Source organism: Canis lupus, chromosome 27 (genome assembly GCF_003254725.2).
Source record: "Canis lupus dingo isolate Sandy chromosome 27, ASM325472v2, whole genome shotgun sequence".
In the NCBI taxonomy this organism is placed as follows: domain Eukaryota; kingdom Metazoa; phylum Chordata; class Mammalia; order Carnivora; family Canidae; genus Canis; species Canis lupus.
The window spans coordinates 28,115,492-28,129,189 of record NC_064269.1 but is presented as its reverse complement, the minus strand read 5'-3'; the positions used below and the strand labels follow the sequence as shown (position 1 = coordinate 28,129,189).

Below are 13,698 nucleotides of genomic sequence, written 5' to 3'. Positions count from 1 at the left end.
ATCAGAAACATGCATTAGTGGTCTTCTCATTATACTAGTGTTTTTCTGATTTGAAAGATTTGAATTATTGACCTAGGAGATAAAATCAGTAATCAACTGATGGAATATTTGAGTGCTTTCTCTTATCTAGCACTGTTAGTATATGGAAAAGAGATTGGTAGATGTTTCTCACCCATTAAGAGGACTTCTCCTTTGAGTGTTAGTGATGAGTTAAATTGGCACCAAATTATGGAGACAGTTGTGTGCTTGATCAGGTTGTTTGGTACTTAAGCTTGTTTTGCAGAGTGAAGGCTGGTAACCAGGTTACATAAGTTAAGATCAAGGGTAGCATTTCTTTTTCTTTTTTTTTTAAGATTTTATTTATTTATTCATGAGAGAAACAGAGGGAAAGGCAGAGACACAGGCAGAGGCAGAAGCAGGCTTCAGGCAGGGAGCCCGACGTGGAACTCGATCTTGGGTCCCCAGGATCAGGCCCTGGGCTGAAGATGGCACTAAACCACTGAGCTACCCGGGCTGCCCAAGGGTAGCATTTCTAAGAAGTGAGTAGTCAAGAGTTTAAAATGCCACTGAGAAAAAAATAAAAATAAAAATAAAATAAAAATAAAAATAAAATAAATAAAATAAAATGCCACTGAGAAGTGAAGCTAAAAGAAATGAAAAATGATAGTCATCAGAACTGAATTCTTAGTTGTTATCACAAATATTCGCAAAGAATACACTGAAACACATTTTTTGGTGGCAAATATTTTGGAGGCCTTCATGAGGCCCTCATTGGGCTTTTCTTCTGTGGCTTTTTAATGAAGCATCCCCTGTAGCATAGAGCTACCTGAAAAGGGAATCAAGATTAATTTAGATTTAAGATTTCCTACTGATTTAAAGAAGTTTACTAGCTCTGATATAGTAGTGGGGCATACATCTACAGATCTGCCTCAGCTTCCTTTTCTAAAATGTGGTTTGGGCAGAATTGAGAAAGCTAATAACCTAGCTATTGCTGACATTTAGGAAAAGCAGAACAGAATCTTATAAGGCATTTGGGAGAATTGCCTTTTTGGTATATATTTTTTCTCCTTACATGAGTAGTTTTCTCAGTTAATTGGGCACCTTTTTATAAGTGTAAAATTTAGATTGCATCTTGAATTTGTACTTTTACAACTACTACCTCTAACTGAAATTGCTTCTTGAAATAGTTAGGCCAGCTGTCATTTACTTTGTTAATAAGCCTTTTCCAGATTCCCCCAGGCATTTAGCTACTTCCTCTTCAGTGCTCTGCGAATTAGGTTATGCTATAATGATCTGTTTACAGCTCTCTTTTCCCTATTAAACTGTCAGTTCCAAGATACTCTAGCCTTGAGAGGAAGGACCTTCTCTCATTCCCTCTTTTTCCCTGTGGAAGTCCTTGTAAGCTGTAGGTGAGTGATGAGGGGGCCTGAGCCTCTCAGGTTCTAGAGAAATAGTGCAAGGTGCTGGTAACTTCATAAGACAAATATTTAGTCAACTTGTTAGTTCTCAGTATTCCTGTTAATCTTCCAGAATCTTGACAGATTTCTACTGCTTCATTATTATTGTTTTTCTCCTGGCAGCCATATACAGAACCACTATGTCACTGTGATTCTACAAACATATTACAGAAGTGTCTGCCTTTGCAGAGGATAATTTTATAGCATATACAACAATGGATACACCTAAACCAGATCTGCTAGAATAATATAAAACTTCCTTCTTACTATTTTTAGTGATGTTTTGTTACAACTAACTTGATAATGAGAACAGTTGAAGACTTTATTATATAATAGAAAGTTGGTTTGGTTTGGGGGTAAGGCTATGATAAACTTAATACACTTTAATCTCCATATATTCTGTTTATAGGTTGTTAGGATTTGTGTCATATAAAGGGGGCTATGGGATTTTAAGAACTGTGGGGAAAATTGTTGACTTTGATGTTTTCGAGAATGGGTTTTGTTTTCTTTCTTTGTATAAGAAATTTAAACTGAACATAATTGAGACTATAGCAAAACCTTCACTTTGAAAAACTGGGAAAGATCATGAATCACTACTTTTCTAAACATATGCAAACCCCCTGGTTATAACAAACTGTGTTGGCTTGCTTGTCTGTATTTCAAACTACATGATGAAACAATTTTGTTTTCTCAACTTGAGATGCTATTTTTAATTTTTGCTATAGCAGTTTCATATGAAAGGAGTGTTTTAGCGCCAGTTTTATGTTACATGCTAGATTTAGTTGTAAGACAACTTACATTGAGGTTACTGAACGTTTTTATGACATTAGCATTCCTACAAGATATTTACAATATGTTTTGTAAAATGGTTTGTTCATGTACTCATTTAAGAATCACCATTTTGGGCGAAGGGCATGAAATAACAGAAGAAATATGATTGGTCATTAAATATGAGATAACATTTAATTAAGCACTTGTTAAGTGGTAGGCACTGTTAAACCTGCTTGTGTAATTTTTCTCATACAATTCTCACAAAAATCCTGTGAGGATTAAATTGTTATCTTTATTTTCTATATAAAGAAGTAGAGGTGTGGAGAAGCAAAGTAACTTGCCTGTGCCCAGAGTACTATTGAGAAAAAGAGCTTGACTCCTATCTCTGACTCCAGAGCCAGGTGCTTGTGACCATGAAGCTGGACAGCCTCTGTGAATGGGCGTATGAAGAAAGGCATAACGTCACTTGTGGTTAAAACACAAACACACGCAATTAGAACTGTGTGATGGCGTGTGTTTTCTATCAGATTTGTAAAGAAGAAAAGTAATTGTTGATACCCAGTTTGTAGGGAAAGGAAAAATCTAATGTATTGAGATACAAATACAAATTGTTACCTCTTTTTGGAGGATAAAGAATGTAAGTGTTACCAACACAGCTAAGCAGGAAAGCAGGAAGATACCTGACAGTCATATACATTAAGTATTGTCTGTAATAATAAAAAAATAATAATAAAGTGATTAGTAGGAATCGGTTTAAATAATTGTGATGGGTAGCCATCAAAAAAGGAAGAGTTATATTTATTGACATGGGAAAATGTCCGTGGCATATTGTTGAATGAAAAGAGCAGGTTGCAGACAACATTTATAGTTTGATTTCCTAATATTGAAATAGGTTTATATATTCAAACTCTGGTCTACCAGAATGTAAACAACTGGTATCTTTACTGCTAGATAGTATAATTTAGTGATCAAATATATAGGTAGTAGAGACACTCTGGGTTTGAATCCTGCTCAGTCATGTACTAGCGTTGTTCCATATCTACTCTGTCTTGTTTCTTCAGTAAAATGAAGAACTTCTGTTATTGGGTTATGAGGCTCAGATAAGTTTGTAAAGTGATTGACATAGTAAGTGATCAATAAATCTAAGCCGCGGGATCCCTGGGTGGCTCAGCGGTTTAGCGCCTGCCATCGGTCCAGGGCATGATCCTGGAGTCCCGGGATCGAGTCCCATGTCAGGCTCCCGGCATGGAGCCTGCTTCTCCCTCCTCCTGTGTCTCTACCTCTCTCTCTATGTCTATCATAAATAAATAAAAATAAATCTTTAAAAAAAAAATCTAAGCCGCCATGGTCATTTCTGGGTGGTTGAACACCAGGCAATTTTAACTTTCTACTTTTATTGGTTGAATTTTTTTTAAAGATTTTATTTATTTATTCATGAGAGACACAGAGAGAGGCAGAGACCTAGGCAGAGGGAGAAGCAGGCTCCACGCAGGGAGCCTGATGTGCGGGACTCAATCCAAGGACCCCGGGATCACGCCCTGAGCTGAAGGCAGACACTCAACCACTGAGCCACCTAGGCATCCCTGTTGGTTGAATTTTTGAAATAAGTATGTATCAGCTTTGGAAATAATAACAACAAAAAATATTTTTAGAGGAGTCATTTAAATTGATCTGCTTACAGTTTTAATAGGAAATGTCTATTTATTTTGAGCTAAGGTTATTTAAAACTACTAATGGGATGTTTTCTTCAAGAGTTGTTTGCAACCATAGATGCTGATATTTTACCCTCTGCCATATGCCAACTTTAGAGAGAATTGAAAGCATATTTCACTCTTATGGCTGGAAGGCATGCATAATCACAACAAATTCTTCCTGGAGAAGCTGCCTGAATGTGCGGCTGCAGTGACATGTTGGTGCGTGATGTCATCCCGGCGTCAGAATTGCAGAGTGGCAGACTGGCCTGACAGCCACAGTGCATTTTCTTAGTGCTTAGTCCCCACAGTGCTCATTTGGGAGCAGCTCAGAGACAAAGGAGTCTAGTTTTTATTCCGGTGTCTTTTTTGCCTATAGTTAAATGTCTGTTCACAAAAATTATTTTGATGAAGGCTGGTGAGTAATTCTTGTTACTTTTATATATTTATGTATTAATAATAAATAAATCATGGCTACATGAGCATTAGGACTTTTCTCAGGTAATGATCCTGTGGGAGGTAGTCTTTGTAGCCCTGGTGCCAGGCATAGTTCCTAGTGCACAAAATTGACATATTATAAATGTTTCTATAACCGAACTATTGTATTTCTGTAAAAATATAAATACTGTACATCATTAGGTTTTCAAATGATTTGGGCATTTTAAAATGTAATATTCTTTTTAGTCTCTCCTTAACTTTAAGCTACATAAATGCATAGTAGCTGCATATTGCTTTAAAGCCTAAAGATTTTAATGAAAGTTTTTTACATTTATCCTGTGTATGTTTTAGCTTACTCAGAAGAGAAGCTTGTTCTTTGGGCTTTTTTTTTTTTTTTTTTTTTGTCCTTAAAGAGAACTAAATGGATAATTCTCAGATATTCCTGTGGAGATGTTAACAGTTTTCATTACATAATGTTTTTACTAAAATGTATATTAATACTAGTTTAACAATTGGTCGAAGCTGCTATTTATTTAAGTTAACTATTTGGACTGTTGCATTAATGTGATTCAATATAGAAATCCTCATTAACTTAAAATTTGAAAGCAATATAATGGTAGGAGATTTTTTTTTTTTAGGAGATTATTATATAAAGTTAGTACTGCCATTGGTTATAAAAGCTGGGCAGTATGCCTTAAAAGATTTGTATTAATAATATTCATGTTTCTTTGAGTTTAACTCTGTATATTGATTTAGTTCTTTTGAAGGCATTAATTTAAGGAGTGGTTAGGTTGGGAAAAATTTTTGTTTGTGGCTATTTTGCTTTTAACTTTCTTCTCCATTTTGAGGAGATGAATGGTATTATTTTAATTTCATACTCTTTGTATGGTATAAACTGAAGCCTTTAAAGTCCTTTACATTTTGGCATTTCTGGTGTAATTCTTTTAATGTGGATTCAGTACCAGCCTTGTGATTTCAAGGTTCTTTAGAAGAATTTTCAAAGTTTTCTCTTAAAGAATAGGCACCTTCTACTTTTTTAAGACTAGTTAAGGAAAGGGCAATATGGAAATTTTTAATATTTTAAATATTTTCACATCAATTTTCTGAATGAATAAGATGCCTTCTATATTTTTTGCGTGAATTACATGATTAAGTATTGAAAGGAAATTATCTAAGTCATCTTTTTCTATGTGAAATTACAAAAACATCAAATTTAAGGAATTTGCGATCACTACCTCATATATGATTCCTAGTATACATTATACTTCTGCATTTGGAAGCATAGGAATAAGAGAAGTAGGGTCTCAAGTTCACTTTATTTGACTTGACAGCCTTAATTCAAGATGCCCGGTTTTTCCCTTGAGTTGCAAAATTTTCAACTGGAAGCTGAAAATTCTGCCCAAAGCCAGAAAATTTAAGTATATAGAGAACTCATGAATATTTGTATTCCCTTTAAAAATTTATCTTAAAATATTTTAACATGGTTTTAAAATAGCCTGTATTTTAAATTTAATCAGAAAGTTACTGTAGTAACGATGAATTGGAATATATTCAGTATACATTTTAAACAAAGATGTTTTTGAGGCACTATGACATCAGAGGTCATTGGCTTAAATGCTGCTGAAGTTCAAGTGACGGGAAATTACTTAAACTTCTTTGTATGAACAGGAAATTAAATCTGGCCAAAAAGCTGGGGGGTGGGGTGGTGGTGATGAGCAGAACTGCAGCAGGAAAATAACCTGAAATTGACATAAAAGTTTTACTGAAGTCTAAAGCAGTAGAGAATAAAGAACTTGTCTGTTTTCTGATGAATAAGGTATGCTTTAAGGACCTCTTTCCATCAATACTGAAGCCTGATGGAAAAGTATAATTGTGCTTTTCTTTTTTGAAATTTAGCTCAGTAAAACTCAGATGAAATTGTATTCTTTGGGATCCCTGGGTGGCGCAGCGGTTTGGCGCCTGCCTTTGGCCCAGGGCGCGATCCTGGAGACCCGGGATCGAATCCCACGTCAGGCTCCCGGTGCATGGAGTCTGCTTCTCCCTCTGCCTGTGTCTCTGCCTCTCTCTTTCTCTCTATCATAAATAAATAAAAAATTTAAAAAAAAAAGAAATTGTATTCTTTAAGCTACTAATAGTTCTGAACGTATATTTGTTTCCTAGTGGTGTGTGGTACAAAACCTTGTGCATTGATTAAGCAAGTTAAATGAATGAGGAGAGTTCATTGATCCTTGTATTAGAGGGATTTCATTTTCACTATGATTATGAAAACCTACTAGTTATCAAACCAATATAGCCTGGTACTCTTTTAGAAGAAAATGTGTCTCTAGAGTACAGTACTGCCATCACCATGGCCAGTAGTGACTACTGATTTCGTTGGTTGCTCTACTCTAAGAAGTGGGCTTTACCCTGCCATTCTGGGTCAGATTTCTGTCCCACTCCCGCCTCAATCTGTAAGTGAGAAATTTCTCAGTACTCAGGGATAGTGATTTGTTCACTAAATAGAATCTTAATTAAGTGCTGTGTGCATCACATAAGTGCATTGAACCTTTTCAGAGTTATAAAAAATATATTTGCTCCGAAGAATGAAGCAGATACATTGCTACAAAACTTAAATAGTAAATGTCTTATATGTAAGTATGTTGTTACTCAAAGCGTAGATTTTCTGCCCCATTTCTATACCCCCTCCTTTCAATCTGTGCTAAATTCTAGCCACATCTGACTGGCCACTCCTGATCTTGAGGCTCAATTCAAATGGCAGCCACTTCTGTGACATCTTCCCTGCTCTTCCCCTTGCTAATAAGCAAGATCAGTCCCTAATTGCTTCCCTTTCTTGTATTTTGATTATGGTTCTATGACTGTTTGTTTGTTTATAATGTTACTAAGGCTGTGTCACCAGTGCCTGTCTCATATTGAATGAAGTATTTAAGTTACACAAAAACATAACCATTTTGAAAGAAAAGTTACCCTTTTATTGTTTGTTTACAAAATCTTTGTTTCATACAGGTATTGTCTGACTTATTAGTAACCTTTTTGTTCTTGAAGTGATTGTTCAGATAAAACTCATGTAATATCAAAATGACTAAATACTATTCAATGATAAAATGTAAATGTAAAATTCAGTGATTACTGATATTTTTTTTCCGTTTGAATTGAGCTATCCTGTCAATTTGATGATTGGAAAGAATGTTTCATTTACAATAAACTAACTGGATCTGGAAATTATGTGGTTCTTTTTGTGTAGGTTAGAATTTGGTTAACTTTTTAAAGGTGTTATATGACCACATACAGAAGAGATAGTGCTTAAATTCAACCTTTTCTAGTTTGTTGTTTGCTTCCTTACCAGTGATATAGTAAACTTCTATTTAATGCATGTTATAATAAAGCATTAGCAATTGGGGTTCATTAGGTGTACTAGAATTGCCTGAATTGGGCAGCCCCGGTGGCGCAGAGGTTTAGCGCCGCCTGCAGCCCGGGGTGTGATCCTGGAGACCCAGGATCGAGTCCCACATCGGGCTTCTTGCAGGGAGCCTGCTTCTCCCTCAGCCTGTGTCTCTGCCTCTCTCTTCACTCTCTCTGAATGAATAAATAAATCTTAAAAAAAAAAAGAAAGAATTGCCTGAATTAATGCAATTCAGGTTATATATTTTTGAATACCACGTTTTATTGCTTTTAAATGCTAAGATGCTAACTACTGACAAGCTTCTGAGTTGGAGTTCCGCTTAGATTTATTTAAAAACTCCATTAGACTTTTGCAAATAAAGCTTTTTTATACAAGTGACTGTAACTTTTTAAATAAGTATTCTTTTAAACCACTATAATATCCCCTGTGATCATTTTTGTTCCCTTAGGTGGCTTTACAAAATGCCTTTTTGCATAGATTATTTAACTGGTAGACTTTAACTTTAGATCAAATTATCAGGTTTCTCATTCATTAAATTATAGTCCTATGCCAACCAGTGTACTTCACATTTAAGACAGAGCAGAGAGCCAGCAACTTTGTAAAGCAAGGAAATAACATTTTAACTTTTCAAGAAATCTCTCCTAGCACATTCAAATTTAGCTAATATTTAGTGAGTACTTTGTTAAGTCCAGGTAATACAGCCTTATGCTACCAAGTACTTGATTCTTGCAAAAGTCCTTTGGGGTAGGATTTGTTATTGTTGTTTGGCTTTTGGTTCCCATTTTACAAAAAAAAAAAAAAAAAAAAAAATTAAGGTTCAATGAGGAGGATGGTCTAAATAGAAGAGAACCTACTTAAAATGTGAATTTGAAAGCTGTTAAAAGAGTCTTCGGGACATAAGAGCCTGAACTAGGACAGTGATAGAGATAGATGTCTTTAGTTGTATATTCTCATAGGGTGATTTCTGGGTAGCAACCAGAATTGTGACTTTCTTGAATACTTGGCAAGAAATTACTTTTGTGGGTTAGTGTGTTTATTCTAAGAATCATATTTATTTTAACCATTAAATGCCATTTAACCTTCCCATTTAAAAGCTTCCTAGAGTCACTCAAATGACCTAGGAGTGAAAGAATTATCTCAATTGTTTAGAGTTTTTTTTGCTTATAATGTAATTTATCAAGTGATCTAAAATGTAACCTTGCCATAACATTCAGAATATGTAGTAGTTATTACTGTGATAGGTAAATTTTGTTTATAACTAGCATGGGGTTAATTGAATTATTCTTGCATCACTTCCAAAATTATTTAAAATCTACTAAAAAGTGTTTATAGATTGTAAATGAGTATGTTGGTTTTATTTGAGGTTTTGTTTAAAAGGTGATTTAGAAATTATAAGCAACCCAAAACTAAAACAGGTGAATTTGTATGTGAGCCTTATATTTTTAATTCTTTATTGTTCTTACTCTGTAATAATGCTTTCATCTCTGTACTTGCAGCATTACATCACATTCATATTTTCCCACTGGGAAAAGCAAAATTTTCAGTTCCTTTGGGATGCTTTTGTAAAACCTAGGCTTTACAGTTGCTGCTATCTGTACTTAAATTCTTTGGTACCTGTTATAATTGAGAAGTGTGTGACCACGTTTATGATTATGTTGTGATAATTTTGTCTGAGCATCTAAGAATGGGAAATGATTGTATAGCCTTAGAGAATAGGAAGATAGAAGAGAAATGGGAAATCTAAAATTAAGTTGGAATTGAGAAAAGTTTGATTACAGTGCTTCAGATAGACTTGGTCTTGGGGTGATGCTAGGCAGTGAGGTGGAAGGAGGCAAGACGAGAAGCAGTGAGGGAGAAGGTGTGTCCCTGGTCTGCAGAAGAGGGGAAGGACCTCTAAGGAAGGTATAGTGTTTTATTTTAGTACCATTGAGCAGAAACAGAAGATGTAGGGCAGAACTGAAAAGTCTCATTGGCCCAGAGAAGAGTCAAGACAGGGGCAGGTTTGAAAGGTGGGGATCTGAAAGGACACAGCTTAGGTCCAGGCCTCAGGGCTGCTTCTTCCTTATTACCTTGTTGCGAGCAGTGTGACTTTGTCAGTTTTATAAATGCTATGAGCTTCCGTTTATTCATTGATAAAGTGAAGATAGTTATACCTCCCAAGAGTCTATGTGAGGATCATAAGTACAGGTGTGACAACTGAGTGTGTGAGCCACACTCACTGTCATGCTTAAATAATAGCGATCGTTAAGGTAATGATTTTAATTCTAACTGCTGGAAATGAGGATGAGCGAGGTACTCACAGCTGAGAAATCCTTTCTGTTTTAACCCCCTCCCCAAATTGGAGATGACCCATTTTTCTAAATGCTGAGAGGAGAGAGGAGAGCAGAAGATAAAGAGTTAAGACCTTAAGGAGATGGTGGGTAAATGAATCACTGAAGTTTGGGCAGGATGTCTGGAAGCAGTTAGTTCTAAGTTAAAGGCAAATGGTATTTAGAACGAAATGCGAGAAAAGGAAATATATACTTTTCATGTTTTGCAAAAAAAAAAAAAATTACAGCCTTGTAGATTGCTAACTCAGTGGTTATTTCTTCACATAACTAAGGTTTAAGAACTGAGCCTCAAGAAAAGCAGGGCACTTGTAGTGTTTTTCTTTTGTTCTTGAAACATTGCCTTTAACTGTAGGCACAGTTTCCCATGCCAGCATATTTTCAGTTTAAAAATAAATTGCAGACATAGTCATTGTGGCAGTCAGATTTCAACATAACATTTTCTCCTTTTTATTAAAAGAAAAACAAAGTAGTTATCTCTATAAAACATTAACAAACTTAACATTTAACAATATTTTAAAAATTACTGTGAACTACCTTAGAACCAGTTGATTTAATAACTAACTCACTGCTACAAACATGTTTTTAAAACCTAATATGAGACTGTTTGAGTCTCAAAGTGATATGGCTATATGGGTTCTAGTGATAAAAGCTCTTCAATTTTAAAACAAGCTGGAGGGATCCCTGGGTGGCGCAGCGGTTTGGCGCCTGTCTTTGGCCCAGGGCGTGATCCCGGAGACCCGGGATCGAATCCCACATCGGGCTCCCGGTGCATGGAGCCTGCTTCTCCCTCTGCCTGTGTCTCTGCCTCCCTCTCTCTCTCTCTGTAACTATCATAAATAAATAAAAATTAAAAAAAAAAATTAAAAAAAAAATAAAACAAGCTGGAGAGTGTTTTTATCTGAAAGTGTACTGAAGCCAAGGGTAAATTGAGAATGTACAGTATTCCTTTTTGTTTTAAGTAGAAGGATACTAAAAATAAAAGAGTTATAAGTACACATTTGAGCTGTTTGGTCTATAGTTTTCAGACTAATTTGAGAATTAAATAGCATCCGTAGTTCCCACATCTCTTCTTCTTTGCTCCCATCTAACAGCATTGTGTATGTGTGGCACTTTTTATGGGTTGAGTCCTTGTAAAAGTATAAGTCATGATACTGGCTTCATTGCCAGAGTTGCCAGAAGAACTGCCAAACCACTACAATATCCTATATTCTTATACTAAATTGAATCCTTTCTTCCCCATAAGGAAAATATATGATTCAGAAAAAATCATACAAATGGGTTTGCATCTGAGTTTAGTAAGAGACAGTTTTCTAAAACTACATAAATTTTGTGCACAGTGGATAAATGTCGATGTTATTACCACAGCAAGTTTCTGTACAACAAAATGAAAAGGCAACCAACCAAGTGAGGAAATATTTGCAAATCATATATTTACCAAGTGAGGAAATATTTGCAAATCATGTATTTGATAAGGAGTTAATACCCAAAATATATGAAGAACTCCTACAACTCAGTGCAACACACACACACAATCCGATTTTAAAAATCTTTTTTCCTTTTTCTAAACCCGTAATTTTTTTGAGGTTTCTATATGAAATGTGCCATTTTGTGCATTTTATGCATCTACTTAGTGTGCAGAAGGGAGTATTGCCTTAGTGATGTCATTGGCATCTTCCCTTAGAAGTCTCCTGCCAAAGGAAAACTAGCAATGTGGACTGAACAAAAAAATGCCTTGCTCCAGTGACCCTGGAAAGGGACACAAATACCAACTACCTTTAGTGTGCTACCATAGAGTTTAACTTATTCTTCGTATAAAAGCCCCTCCACTAAGAGTTGACTCAAACCAGTAAATTGCTCTGTTCCCATAACACGTCTATAGGTGCAATGTAGTTTATCAGCTTTCCCTTTTTATGTAGGCTGCTAGAAATGTCAGTATTGTTTAAAATGGCTCAGCCTCATCCAGATTTTCCAGTACAGTTACCTACATGATGTATTATTTGATTCACTAACACAAGATTTGAAAAGGAATAAGGTAGGATATTCTATCTCCAGCAGACAATGTCATTTTTAATTTATTTATATCATTTGATAGAAACCTACCATTTTATTCACATACTAATTTATTCATCTTAAGATCTTTTAAAACTAAATTATTATTGAGTGAAGTAGTTCCATGGAGGCTTTAAATAAGCAGGTCGTGCATTTGATCTTCTAGTTTACTAAATTACATATCTGGTAATAGTGAAGAAGGCATAATGCCAAAGAACAAGCAGTTTGTATTGCTATTTGTCAATTTCTTGATATCTTTTTTAAAATGGCATTGATTCAACCCTTTTATCAGAGCTTTTGATAGTGCATGATCCTCAGATTGAGCTAATGAATATGACCTATTTCCTTCGGCCCTGAACTCTCTGGAATATTTGGGTCCATCTTTTTTTAAGTGTTGTTTGTCACTATTTAAGAACCTTCTCACACACTGCGTTTGCTACCATAAAAACACAGCTAATCTTTCTTTGGAACTTTTATATTAGAATTACTTCTCTCATCTGTCTTTTTGACATATTAGGGGCAGAAACATTTACCAGAAGCATGAAAACCAAAAAAGATTACAACTTTATTCTTTTACGATAAATACTGAGTTTAGTAGCCCCTTCATACTCTGCAGGGAATACAGTCTAAGGCCCATAGAGGATGCCTAAGAACACAGATAGTACCAAACCCTATACATACTATGTTTTTTCCTGTACATACATACCTATGGTAGAGTTTAGTTTATAAATTAGGCACAGTAAGAGATTAACAAAAATAACTAATAATAAAATAGAGCAATTAAAACCATCTACGCTAACAGAAGTTATGTGAATATGGCCTCTCTCAAAATATTTTGTACTGTACTCACCCTTGTTCTTTTGATGATGTAAGTTCATTAAATGCCTATGTGATAAGATGAAGTGAGGTGAATGACACCGGTATTGTGACAAAGCATTAGGCTACCAGTGACTTTCTGGGGGATAGGTCAGAAGGATCATCACTGCAGTTGACCTATGGGTAAAAATGTAGAAAGCAAAAAATGATGGATGAAGATGACTTACTGGGTGAGTACTAATTTAAACTGTTTAAATGTAAATAGTTGACGGAACAGTAATCTAATGACAATGACATGCTGAAAGTCCTTAGTTCACAATTAAAGTAACAATTATCAATGACTTATTCTATCTCGGGCTGTATTTATACTGCTCACCCTTTTTATCCTCATAAACATCTCCACTATAAAGTAAGTTTCATGAAGGCAAAGATTTTTATGTTCTGTTCACTGCTAGGGCAGTTGTGAAAAAAATAAACTAACAACCTGTGACCCAGCTATTAGTACTAAAATGAGGAAACTAAGGTATAGAAAGGTAATTTAGATACCTAACAGTGAGTCCAGAGCTTGGATTCAAGACTGGGTGGTCTGATAACAGAACCTGTGCTCTCAACTGCCATTATTTCCTGCTGCCTCTGTTGTCTCTAGAGAAAGACAGGAACACAATGAAATAATAAATGTGGCTCATTCAGCGGAGTTCATTGTTAGAAGGCTATGATGGTCTATGTTAGGCTTAACTAAACCTCAC

The 13,698-nt window shown here is 35.4% G+C and overlaps 1 protein-coding gene across 23 annotated transcripts in view; it reads left to right on the top strand.

Moving 5' to 3' along the window:
• PLEKHA5 (pleckstrin homology domain containing A5) overlaps positions 1-13,698 on the top strand; it is a 242,712-nt gene that overhangs the window by 121,893 nt on the left and 107,121 nt on the right. Inside the window, exon 1 of one of the 23 annotated variants that reach the window (XM_049102684.1) lies at positions 4,245-4,337. The exons of the other annotated variants lie outside the window; for them this stretch is intronic. Within the exon in view, the coding sequence (XP_048958641.1) occupies positions 4,303-4,337 (35 nt within the window). The 5' untranslated portion in view covers positions 4,245-4,302. Of the gene's footprint in view, positions 1-4,244; positions 4,338-13,698 lie in introns of those variants that run through there. 23 annotated transcript variants of the gene reach the window in all.